The sequence below is a fragment of the Lagopus muta genome, chromosome 2 (assembly GCF_023343835.1).
Source record: "Lagopus muta isolate bLagMut1 chromosome 2, bLagMut1 primary, whole genome shotgun sequence".
Lineage (NCBI taxonomy): Eukaryota > Metazoa > Chordata > Aves > Galliformes > Phasianidae > Lagopus > Lagopus muta.
The window spans coordinates 75994660-76008250 of record NC_064434.1 but is presented as its reverse complement, the minus strand read 5'-3'; the positions used below and the strand labels follow the sequence as shown (position 1 = coordinate 76008250).

Here is a 13591-nt window from a genome sequence, read left to right as displayed (position 1 = left end):
AATAATGTACTGAATAAATAGATCAGGAGCCCTCACCTAATTTAGACCAACCAAATAAACTGGTTATTTGCCAAAGGCATTCCTATTTTTGTGTGTGAACAGGAACAAGAAAACTCATTACAGAAATAAGGCGCAGAAAATAAAGACGGTCCCTTTTGGTCGTAATGCCAATGTGTGAAGTTGTATAATATGTTTAAGGGAGTCCTTGGGTACACACTGCAGGGACGGTGTGTGAAATGAATCCCTTCACGGGGACACATTGCTGTAATGGTGTGTGGAATTAATCCCTTCAGTTGTCTCTCTTCAAAGTTTTTTTCAATCCATAGACTGTCAGTTTAAATCAAACATTCACTGGTTGTACGCAGTTCACATTGCAAGCTATACAGAAGGAACCAGGACTCCATAAGCATGGAATTAGATATAGCCCACCATCACTTTACTTCTTGGAAAATCTATCACTCATATTTACAGGCAGTCAGAATAAATGAGGCATCAGTGCAGGCATTGGACACAATGCTTTGCATTCATTTTGCTCCTACTCTGTGAGAAGCAAAGAGAATCTAACTCTTCATTAAACCCAATTTACTGTACAGTGGCTTCATTCCTTATTATTTCATTAGCACTAAGAACATAACTGAAGATTTACACTCTCAGCTATATCATTAAATGAGGCCAGCTTAAAAACCTGTTAAGACAGATATGTTTGAAAGCGCTCCTCTATTTGATGCTGAAGCGTTTACATTCCCCTGTCTCTGCTATGTGCTCTGAGCCACTCGCCTAGGACAAGGAACATACAATCTTTGCACTTTGGAATTGGTTACTGATTTTGCTATATGCCTCGCTGCCCCATCAAGGATCTTTTGGGGTCCTTCCTGCTCCCTCTTCCAGCACTACAAGAAAGAAGTTATGTGTGTCTTACCTTAGTTTTCTTTTTCTTCATCCTGAGGACTCTGGATGCAATCTGGATGGTGGACAGCGTCTCAGCGTAGTTCCCCGCAGTGGCTGAAATGTGAGCTATCATTGTGGTGCGGCAGTTCATATTCCCCAGGGACTCTCGAAGCAACATGGTGAGCTTGCTGTCTCTGCAAAATAAAATGAATTAAGGCTGCATTAGCCAGCGAGGTTTCACTTCGACCACCGTGATGTGACTTGGGTCTCGGAGAAATTTTTTCTCCTCTTTTTAATGGAATTCTAATTAGTTCTGTTCCTCAGGTTTGCACTATCCTGTATCTGCAGCTGAGCATGCTGAAAGACTCTGGACTACAACTTAAACTTCTTTCATGTTCCCAGTTCCCGTTCTACGTCTTCATTTGGTCTCATTCCTTCAGCACTGTTACCACTGGTGAATACAGAACAGCAGACCGGCGTTGCAGACTAAAGAGTCACTGCAGCAGATGGCAAAGTGCTGCCTTTTTCCAGTGTACAAGCAGACTCTGAACGAGCTCCAGTAGACAAGAGTGTAGTGGATTAGATTAGAGGACCCAAAGTTTCTCTTGCCTGCTGGGGCACTGTGTAATTCAATAACGCTGCTACTTAAATCACTAAAATAACTTTGGATGATATTGGTGAAATACAAGCCAGTCAAGCCTTAAGACTTCTCACAACTGTTCTTTCATATTAGAGCTTTTTTTCTGCTGAAGTGGGAATCAAATTTTCTGTTCTTGCAGTTTATTGTTCGGAACAGGATAGTTTTTGAAATGCAGATGCCTTACTGTGGGGCTGTCTGTGACTAGACTAAGAATTGAAATCCTCAAGCACAACAATTCTAACAGCATGATGATGCATATGTAACTTTTGTGTGGTATTCATCTAATCCTGCAGTCAAAAATGCACAATATATACTTTTAAGGGATCTTTAACCATGAGGAGCACAAATAAAATAGCTGACCAGCTGGGAAATGGTATCTTCTTGAAGAGAGCCTCTCCTGCACTATAGGTTGTGGATAATAGTTACACATGGCTCAAAGCAAAGACAACATTCTGATATTTATTTGTGCTTGATAAACTGCATACAGCAATTGTTTCCTGTCAGTAATACTATCAATGGCTTGGGATTATTTTTTTGTGGGTCACTGTTCAATCTCTGCTAATACTTATGGTGCATGTGTGCCCTTAGTCTTGCATTTAACATTCCCAGCTCATGGGAATTCTGCATAAAGCTGCAACCTGTGGGAAATTAAACTATATCCACTGGATAGGACTGCTAGACAAACATCAGAATTCTTGAATTTCTCTTTTTAATTGGGTAAATCACAGAAGTCAGGATTGCATATTTTATTGCATTTAGCGTTTAGGTGAGGCATATAGCTCTAGGAAAGCCACACCTCAGTGAGCCGATGCTGGCTCATAAAATGTGCTACTCCTAAGCTTTATAGTACTTGTGATTTCAGCTAGGCTAGCAATACTAGATGGAAAATATTTTCTATTCCACGATTTCTGCTTCCTTCTGCTCCAGACACACTGAAGACAATCTGGCAGCTTTGAGAAGCAAGCAAACATCCACAAAGACTACAGTGAGACAGTCTCACTCATTTCTCTTGTGACCTAAGGCTGCTTTGAATCCACAGATCCTGAGTTAATAGGCTGCTGTACCTTAGGTTAGTGGCCCTCCTTTCCATCAAGGAATAATTAAGATGTCAAATTTTGTACATCAGTTACTGCCACTCCGATGCAGAGTTACATGGAAATTATAAACATCTGTACAGAAATCAATAACAAGCCTTTCATTTGCTAGTGCTTCTATCACAGCAAAACAGGAGTCGACGGGGGAAAGGGCAAAAGAATGCATTCTGAACATGTAGATCTCCTGAGAATACATAACCCATGCAGCCATAACCCATCAACACACTGCGGTGCAGCTCTCCTAAAGCTATATGCATTATGAATATGAAAGAATCTGTCCCATCTGCCTTGCATTGAAATACATGTGTGCTAGAAGAATGATGATACCGAGAAAATTCTTATTCTGTAATTCAAATGCTGTGACATCTATTAGAAAGAAAGTAAAGGATGGATTTTTTTTTTTTAAGAATTAAAGCAAGAAAATTAGCAGCAAAAAAGTCCAGCCAATGCTGATTTCTAATGTCAGAGTTTCCTCCAATACTGCCTGTATCTGGACTATCAATGTAACTTTGGACATAGACAAAATAACTTGCCTCCTGTCAGTATTATACATTGAGGAATAAAACAAAGATGAAAAAAATTAATGATCATATATTTTTGACAATTTTAGACATTGTCTTAAAACATTCACCTGCTCATGGTTCACTGATGTCTCACTAAAGCCCCTCCTGACTCCTAAGGAAAGACTGAAAATCAAAGGGAACATAATAACACAGATGTGTGGCTTAGTAACTATTAATTTTTAACTCATGCTAGCCTCAGCAAATAAAATTATTGGTATTTTGGATATCTCACTGAAATTAGCTTTTCATACAGTGTGAGACATGAAGTTAAATGCCTTGCTCTTGTGTGAGTGCTGACATGGCATTTCTGCATGAAAAAGAAAATTATTTCATTAAGTGATTCGTGAGCTGGTACTTGCAAAAAGCAGAATTTCCTGTGGCGCCACAAGCTTTACAAAGGGAAGGTCTGGACAAAAATAGCTTTGAGAGGAAAGAACATTTTTGTATCTTCTGCCCATGCAAAACAAACTTAGGCATAGGAAACGGAAGAGCTGCTGTTCCTGGGTGCATGTTGCTCATGCACCAATTTCTTCATAGCAAATAGGAGATCTTCAGGGATGCATTACAAATAGAAATGATCCATTTGTGTTCTGCTCTAAGAGAAATGAAGTGGTATGTCAGAGCAGCACACCGACCCCATTTTATACATCTTTCTTCTTCTTAGATGTAGTTCTATCCCATCCACTAATGTTTTTATAGTTTAGGAAATTTATTATAACTCGTTGTGAATTTAGGAATAAAAAACACAGAGAACAGCGCATGAAGGTGAGGACAGAAAAGTACCACACTTCAGATGCCAAAGCCTTTATATCCGCAAACCCATTCTGCAGCCTTTTCAGTACTTAAAGGTTATTTGATTTTTCTACCTGAAGCATTTGGCCAAACAAAATACATTGCCCCTACTTGTAAACCCTTCCTAGCCATGGTCCTTATATCACCATGGCTACACTAAAACACTGCTATTTCCTATATTCCACACAGACTAAACTCCAAAATAAACTACACAAAGCTCTATCTTTGGAAAAATCCAGAGCCAGGAACCCTGGGGAAAGAAAGCTACACTCACATCTCTAAATTTTAGAGTGTCAGTAGTTATGGTACAAAGAAGAAAGAAAGGAAGAACTGTGCAGATGCCAGGCAGAAAGGTTCACTTCATCCCATGAAGTAGCAGCTGTCTGTGCTGAAAGGACAAGAGGGAAAGTTGTCTCTTTTCCAGGCTACTCTCTTATCCTCAGCCTCTCACATTACAGCTGACCCTAGAAGACCCATATTACTGTCTTCTGTGTCTCTTAGTAGCTACTATTAAGGATCCCTAAAATATATTAAATCTCCTAAAAAGAGATATGCGCCGCAGTGTGCACAGTGTTTTCTATTTCTTGTCTTCTGAGACAATCATGCAAACTGGGATCAATGTAAATTAGTATTTTCATCTGCTCAGCAAGAGGGAAAAAAGAAACATATACCTCAATGCTCCTCATAAGTATATTCGTATTTTCCTTCTTCACAATTGGTTAATTATACTCAGATTCAAACAAAATAGAATTGTATATCAGAAGAATGAAATACTCAAGATCATGATAAGTTTGTGTGGACAATGCCTAAATCCCACTTGACTGTGTGCATTAAGACTGTGTCTTTTAATTTCACAACTGGATACCAATCTTCCACTAGACTCCTGCCTCAATCCCTGCACAGGATAAACAGTGCTCACTGAACAAGAAGTCATTCAGTCTTTCATTTAATCTCTCTCTTTTAATGTGTGGACTTGTGCTTTGCCTACTGTTAGGACTAAAACGCAGCTCTGCATCCAGAATGACTTATTTCTTCAAAGGCCATTCCTTTTTCTTTCTTGTGGAGCTCATCAATGCAGTTTTTGATGAATGCCTCTGAGGTGAGGTATATAATCCCCTGTTAACACCTGCTGCACTAAGTATAGGTGTTTGGTTTGAAGCACTGATCTTTCAGAGTATTAAGCATTATACAGTCTTTCATATTCAAGGTACATCTTCCTTTGGCTTCTGGGGCAGAGAAAATGGGAAAGCTGTTTCTCAGTCTGGTCACTTAGCAAACCAAAAACACAGTTAACAGTCCACCTACAAACACTAGGAATGCATTGGCAGAACCAGTTCTGATGGCAGTACCAGCTCCCATTGTAATACCGCTCCCTTCTCTTCCATGCTTCCTTCCACACTTCCGTACGCCTTTCAGCTACTGTTACAAGTCAGGGTGGAGTTTATTGATGACAACCACATCCCAGTACTGTCCTGATTCATCTCCAAAGCAGGTCCTTCATTTGCCTTTATAAGATGCTAATTTTACAAGGAATAAGTGTCCTGCAAAAGAAAGCACCCATACACATAGCTCATGAGGCCAAAGTAGGTCTGCTAACACAACCTTATTTCTGGCATTTCCTGGCACTGTAGTACTTAATTTCACAATCTCAATGTTCTTATATATTTTATGTAATTTTATGGGGATTTATGTTTACACTTCACTAAGATATCAGCAGGCTCAGAGCCTTTATGTGTATTAAAAAGCCTCAAGTGCTGAACTAGCCAACCAGCTGGCAGCAGCAGCCAGCTGCCACTTTTGTACAGACAAGCAATAGAGCAGGAGGAAGTGGCTCACAATTTACCTTGAGGTATTGCTAGCATTTGCTGCTGGTGAGGGATGGTGAAGTTCCAGAGTACTGCAATCCTTTTCTGCGCTACAGAATTTTGCTCTCACGTACTCACATCCTTTTTGCCTTTTTGTTATCAGACAATCCTTTTCCCTCCTATCAGCATGTTCTTGCGGCTTCCCTGATTCATTCTTCTTCAGTCTAAGTCCCTCAATATGATTCTCACCATGAGCTCCCTACTGAAGTAGTCCAGCACTGCTCCATTTTATCTTACTTTGACCTAACTACCTGCACCTGTTTTTGCTAGTGTCCAGCATCATTCCTAGCTCATCTCCCAGTACTGATCTTCTCTTTCCTCAACTCTTGCTCCTATTAATGTCCTTCACTGGTACTGTATAACCATCAGGGCCTTTATCTCCACTTACATCCCCTCAGCTTCTCACTGATACCCATCGAAGGCACCCTATAACCCCCACATAATTTGGTATGCTCACTGCACTACTCTGCATGTGTGTTCAGGCTGGATGAGGGGGTACAGTTTGGACAGAGCCTTCTGACATACTTCCACTGAATGACATGAAGAATCCGTGCTGGTAACGTGTTCCAAATGTGTTACACAGAGCAGAGGCAAACAATAATTGCTTTTGTTTAGGGCTTCAAAATAGAATTCGTGAATGGAAATGAATCAGGAAGAAAATTTTATGCTCAGCAAATTTGAAGGAATTTGCATTGCCCAGCATCTCTTTCTTAGCATGGGAGTGACAAGTACAGGGCTTTTCCACAAATGGAGGGATTGCTGGAAAGGAAGATCCAGCTCAAGTCTTGGAATCCCGATTTTGCTGTGGAGTTATTTAACCAATCCTATTATACACTTCACAAGTTTCTTTTTTTTTTTTTCCTTTTTCAACTACCTTAAAGAAAATATTTTCTTCATCTTCCCCTTCATCTCACCCCACTATATAAGGATTTTGGATATTTAATGACAAAAGCAGAACTATCAGGAATAAAAATAACACTCTCAAGAGGTAGAATGCAATATTATAAATAAGCATTGGGACATACAAAGGTGTGTGCTTGAGCTCTCTATTAATCATACACCTTGGTGTCTTCCTAGGCACTTGGCCAAAAGTAAAATGTTGTCAACTCTCTCAAGGTGTTATTGTTACAGAATAAGACGATGTATGCCCTCAGGTGTCTTGTAATCTAATTATTTATAGAGGTATGTCAAAGGAAAAATCTCTGGAAGTATGGCAGTTAGTTTTGATCATAATGTCTTAACTCTGCTCCCTTGTGCTAATGCAGTGCTTTGTTCATAGTAATAAATGCTTGCATAATGAGAGAACCACATAAATACTCCATTTGGTTTTGGCTCTTATTGCACAGAAATAATCTCTACAGAGGACAGTTCACAGCTTAAAAGGTACAAAACCAAAACGGTATGTTACTAATGGCTGAATTCAGGAAGAACCAGTATTGTTTGCTTAGCTAAATCCTTCCTTTCTGTTAATAATTTTGATAGTAGGAATGAGGAAATTAGAGCAGTGTGTGTAGGCACAAGCAGAGTGAGGCCAAGGGGACTAATAAAGCTCACGGTGGAAATTTCATGTTGCAGAACAACCTTTGTGCATGTGATAGATGCACAAGACAGCATCTTTTTGTTCCTTTCACCAAAAACTGAAAAATAGAAAGATCATCCAAACAGCTCCAGCTGCTCTAACATCTTAAACAGACTGTCCCTCTGACCATAAATGGACTTGTATAGAAGTTGCTCCCAGAGCTTCATGAAACAGGCAAGGATTAGCTTGTTACCCAAAAATGACATAGAAGTGCCCCAGACTATAGGTTCTGCTGACTACTCTCAGCAGGTCAACTTTACTCCTACATTAGACCTATCTCACAATAAAGCAGTTACTATCACAAAAGTTGCTGCTCTTTTACCTGTGTGAATTAAAGAACTCTCAGTTTCTGATACTTTCAGCCCAGGTCTGCACTGCACATCTCTATATCAGCCCCAGGAAAGCACAGAGAAAGATGGCCCCACAGACTTCTCATTTCTGCCTTGTGCCAGCAGTAGCGTTGAACCAGCATGGGCTTCAATTAAATAATTAATCCAGTGTGAGAAAGAAGTTCCTCACAGTCTTCACCACAGCTACATGAATGTCTGTGGTTTGGTACAGAAGAACTTCTCACTTTGGGAATACTGAACAAAGACATAACCCCTTATTTACAGGTCAACACGCTTCTTAGATTAGATGAGAGCTTAGAGATGCGAATGTCTTTGACAACACAACCAGAGCACATCTAAGGGGTGGGCAGTAGGGGAAGGCCTGCAAGGCAGCTCTGCAGAGACCACTGGCGGTGTCAGAGAGAGGACAGCATTTAAAATGGACTCCATCTCCAACTCCGAGCACAGAGCCAAACTTCATTCATGAGGAACCATTAAAAACGTGCAAACAAAGCACGAAGATAAAAAGGATCCTACTGCTCTGTCTCATTACAGTGCCAGCTCCTCATAAATTCTCAGCTGAAAAACGAAGCTCAATTAATCTAGGGAGCTAATTAGGCTCTGCAACTCTATGCTGAAGTTAAAGCCAGATTCCCCCCAAACCATCAATGCCAGTGGTTAGGAAAACCTGAACAGTAAACAGACTGTTATTTACAGGAGAAAAAAAGATCTGCACAGTTAAAAACCAGCATTGATACAGATTTTAAATAATTTAAAGATTTTGCATGTGACAAGGCTCTGCTCTAACCTGCACCGAGGCACACTCACAAAGGGAAAGAAAAAGCCTTCCTTCTTATGTGCCCTTTCTTGTTTGCCTCTCCTATCTGGAAGCATTGCAAGTACAAGTTTGCCTTGACTTATCTCATTGAAGCCAATGAGATAAGTCGTAAGCCAAGCCATTTGTTTGCTTTCAATGAGAAAACAACAGTCATAGCCACTGCTGAATAGCCCCTGGGGGAGCTGAGGAGCCTGCCTGCCTCTCCTGGGCTGCTCGTCCTGGGTACAGACAGCATGGAGAGTTGGCCAATATCTGGTGGTATAGGGAAGTGACAGAGGAATAGGGATCCTTTCTTCCACAGCAAGAAAATATAGTGAGGACTTGTCTCATCTCCATCCTCTGAGGACAGGATCCACAAGCCACCTTTACACCAGTCCCAGTGGGGACCAACTGGGCAGATGATGGCCTGAGCACAGCAAAGAGACATCCAGGAAGTGCACTGGGATCTCTTCCCACCACTCAGCATCTTTGCTGTCAGCACTGCTTCCTCCCAGCACCCACAGCCCTGCAGGATTGAGCAGTGGTTTGCAGTATGTGCCCTTGCCAAAGGCTGCAATTTTCATGCATGGCCAATTAATGCAAGGCTCTCCTCTCTGTATTCAAGAGGCTAAACAAGAGGGGTGTTTTTTAGAAAGCCTCAGATCCTGCAGCTCAGCTGCTGCCACTGCCATCAGCAGACGTGACATATGCTGAAGAGCTACCAGTGGTGACAGCCCCTGCAGAGAGGGCAGGGCAGCAGCCACCTCAGCTCTCATCTCAGTGCAAGCAACAAGCACGTGCCCATCCAACCGACACGACCCTGTGTTATGCATGCCCCACACAGCTAGGGAAACATTTTGGCCAACACAGCATGACCATTTGAAAGGGGTCAGAAAGGCTGCTTGCTGCTGCATACAGCGCTACCTGTTAGCCTGAGGAGCAAGCTACAGCACTGTGCCCTTTTATTCAAGGAGCATTATGATTTCATATGTAGTGAGTGGAATACCAGAGTTATTTCCTCACACTAAAACGAACTTCAAATGTTTGTACTTGAACCATGAATATTCATGATCTTTTAAGGAAGATTTCATAATTACTTCATTCTGGTTAGGCTCATTTGATCTGCAGCAGTGACAGCAGTAGTTTACACTCCTTCATCAAGATGCCACCATTTGGCAGCATAAGCTTCCTGGTTTCCTGTGCTGGAGAGCAGCTCCAGTTATCTTAATTGCAATCCCAAATGGAGTTGTACCTGAAAATAAACTGACTGTTGTTCAGTTTTAGAAACCATTCCACTTGGAGCTACTGATAGCATAAACAGATGACATCTCCAGGAAACTGGAAGGTCACCTACCAAAATATCTCTCATTTTGATTAGGAAGATTTTATATGCCAGCCTTCTGCAGCCTTCAACCCACAGCATTATTGTAGAGTGTGCACATTCCTGCACAGAATAGAAAGAAAACAAACAGCAGGTTTCACCTGTCACTAATACTATAAAATTTACACAATCCACCTATGCTACTCACTAGAGATATTCCAGAAGAAAGTTAAATGCAAAGTTAATTCTGCCCACGTTTCTGTATATAAGCTTACCTCATAGCAATAAATGTTAATCCTGTTGGCCAATTTCAAGAAACTCTGAGAAAGCAGTTTAAAAGCTTCAAAGATACTACATCTCTGTAAGCTCTGCAAGAATTGGTGGTTGTGTGGATGGGTAAACTTACGTGTGCTTCCACAGTGACAAGACTGAGACTCTTTAAATCTAGCCTTGAACATACCAGAGAGGGCACACACGTAAGAGAAATTTCTAAAATTTTTAACTACAGGGCCACTCAGCCAGTATTTATAACTTTTTGGATTTCAAAACTAAGAGAGAAAATGTTAGAAATGTGATTTACTTGATGGTGATGATCTCAAAATCATTCATTTAGATCAACAGACTAGAAAATATGCACTCTCGTGAAAGCGGGTCCTAGCTATAAACTTTCAAAACATGAAATAATGCAGAATGTAGTAAAAATATTGAATTAATAACATTAGCAAAATATACAGTCGGAGGCCTCAAGGCTTACTATCATCCCTGGTAATCAATTTATTAGCTCTTTAAAGTTCCACTTCACCTACAACTCTAAACATTCCACAGAGAAGGCTGAAACTGTTAAGCACTGCTAAAAGAAGCAGTCTGTCTTCATTAGCAGGGAAGATGGACTTTGTTACAGCCAAATGACGCTCCTAGGATAGGAATAAAGAAGGTGAAACAAGTTCCAAAACAGGAAATTTCATGTGCCATTTTCCATTTCTCAGTTGGGGAAAAATGCATGCAAGTTGCTCAACTCCAAATCATCTAGGAGTTCAGGATTGATAATTTGGAATACTGTATTGGCATGTACAAGTAGTAAGTGCAGATACTAGACACCTGCAAAATTCTACCAAAGGCAGCAGTCTGTGCGTGCCATTTTCCAAAAATCTGGGTAAATAACAAGGTGACTAAGTCTGGACTTAGGGACCTCAACAGAATTGAAAGGTGGGCCCAAGTGAGCCTAATGAAGTTCAACTCAGCAAAGTGCAAGGTTTTGAACTTGGGCCGGAGGAATCCCAGGCATCTATACAGACTGGACGAAGCAGTCCTTGAGAGCAGCCCTGCAGAGAAGGACCTGGGCGTCCTGAGGGATGAAGAACATAACATGAGCCAGCAGTGTGCTCTTGCAGCTCAGAAAGCAAATGGTATCCTGGGCTCCATCAGAGGAGGGATGGCCAGCAGGGACAGGGAGGTGATTGTCCACCTCTACTCTGCTCTTGTGAGGCCCCATCTAGAGTACTGTGACCAGGTCTGGAGCCCCCAGTACAAAAAAGACAGGGAGCTGTTGGAGAGGGTCCAGAGGAGAGCCACAAAGATGATCAGGAGGCTGGAGCACCTCCCATATGAAGATAGGCTGAGGGAGCTGGGCTTGTTCAGACTGGAGAAAAGAAGGTTGTGGGGTGACCTCATTGCAGCCTTTCAGTACCTAAAGGGAGCCTACAAACAGGAGGGGAATCAACTCTTTGAATGGGTAGATAACAGCAGGACAAGGGGAAATGGTTTGAAGTTGAGGAAGGAAAGATGTAGGTTAGATGTCAGGGGAAAGTTCTTTACTGTGAGAATGGTGAGGTGCTGGAACAGGCTGCCCAGAGGTTGTGGATGCTCCATCCCTGGAAGTGTTCAAGGCCAGGTTGGATGGGGCCCTGGGCAGCCTGGTCTAGTATTAAATGGGGAGGTTGATGGCCCTGCCTGTGGCAGAGGGGTTGAAGATTCATGATCCTTGAGGTCCCTTCCAACCCTGGCTATTCTGTGATTCTGTGGACTTGGTTGTCTACTTTACATTCTTTCTCTGGCCTAGAAACCTGCAACTTCCATATTTGTACTGCCAACAGCCAGTTGGGATGGAGTGAGCTTCTTAAGAAATGGAGAGAGACCAAAAACTCATTTCAAAACAAAATTAATGGCTGTCAGTCAGCAACTTCTGCCCAAGATGGGTTGAGATACTCTCATAATTGGCTGATTTAGAGATGTGATGAAACAGACTGTGTAACAACCAGTGAGGATGGTATCATGAACTTCAACTAATGATCACAGATTTAAAAAAAAATCTCTACCCTTGCCTGGTTTTGGTGATGTCTGAAAACAAGCTCCAATTTTGAGATTTTATGAGCTGAAAGCCACGGGCAGTGTGGTCCAAACCCAGCTGTCACTGAAGTCAACAGAAAGGCTCCCATAAGCTTCAGCAGGATTTATACCGGGCTTCTACAGATTTAGTGACAGGATGCATGAGATGATTAATAGAGTAATCCCTTCTTGAAGTCAAATACATGAGAATGAAGTTAAACCATGGAACCACAGGCAGTTTTATGATGTGTTTAGAAAGTTTTGGCAGGATGGGGCAAAATCTAGCAGCTGCTGCAGGCAGTGGGAATTTTCTCATCTATAAACATGGGCACAAGAAAAGTACGTGTTTGGTTCTTAGACGCCTCCTAATACTTCATCATACTTCATTCAGAGAGGACTCCAAATAAAACCCAAGGGGCCCAGCCTCCATGCAAATACTTCCTATTCTAAAAGTAGACAAATCAATATGTAATGATTTTAAATGTATATAGATTTATCATGTAAACCATTTGGAGATCATCTGTACCAAACACATTTATCTTCATCTATGCAACAATTTAAAATATTAATGATGCACATACATTTTTCATATCACAGTTTTTTCCTCCCCTTTAAAATGAATTCTTTATTTTAGTGGGATTTATTTTGCCCACTATAATACCATTAATTAGACAAGCTCTTCCATAGACTCTCATATCTCTAACACTTCAGAGATCTCTTAGTAGCCTGTGACAGAAAAGGAATTCTTTTAAACTTGCCTTGTAGCAACTGCTAAATACCTTGCAGTTTTACTTGAGGTAACCAGAGCATGCTTTGGCATTCAATAGGCATCTATTACACCCAAAAAATCAACTGTGAATTCAAGTATTTCCATGCTAATAGCTACCTCTCCACAAGATTGGCAGTCAGAGCAGGCTTGTGAGTGCCAGACAGCAAATTTCAACTACTGCTGTTTGTATGTATTTAGCTTTAAATGGTAAGAAAAAGATACCTATTGAAGAGTTAGCAGTTCAAAATCCCAGAAGCATTAAAATAAAATTTCAAACACAAGCTAAATCAGTCTTTCATAAAAAGCTCCTTTTAACCTTCAACGCTCTTCAGAAAGCCTCAAACTGGACTCATTTACACTGTGCCTGGAAGGTCCCTCTCCTGTTTACAGAACTGCTGCTGAAGCTCAGTAATTCCTGCAGCTGAAACTAGTTGATGTTGCAAGAATATTTTGGCAAATTTCTAATTTTACAATCTCTCCTTGGCATCTGCTATTGAATTTAGTCAGACAGGATACTAGGGGACATTTGGTCTGAATCAGTATGGCCTTTATTTTATTCTTAGTGCTGTGCCATTGTGGTTTACAGCATAGCTCTACAGCCTCCCTTCT

At 41.2% G+C, this 13591-nt stretch overlaps 1 protein-coding gene across 3 annotated transcripts in view; it reads right to left on the bottom strand.

Annotated features, from left to right (window-relative positions):
* Positions 1-13591, bottom strand: part of KIF26B (kinesin family member 26B) — a 286786-nt gene that overhangs the window by 23320 nt on the left and 249875 nt on the right. For all 3 annotated transcript variants that reach the window (XM_048934933.1, XM_048934934.1, XM_048934935.1), the window contains one exon: positions 920-1082. In XM_048934933.1, coding sequence (XP_048790890.1) covers positions 920-1082 — 163 coding nt within the window. The remainder of the gene's footprint in view (positions 1-919; positions 1083-13591) is intronic.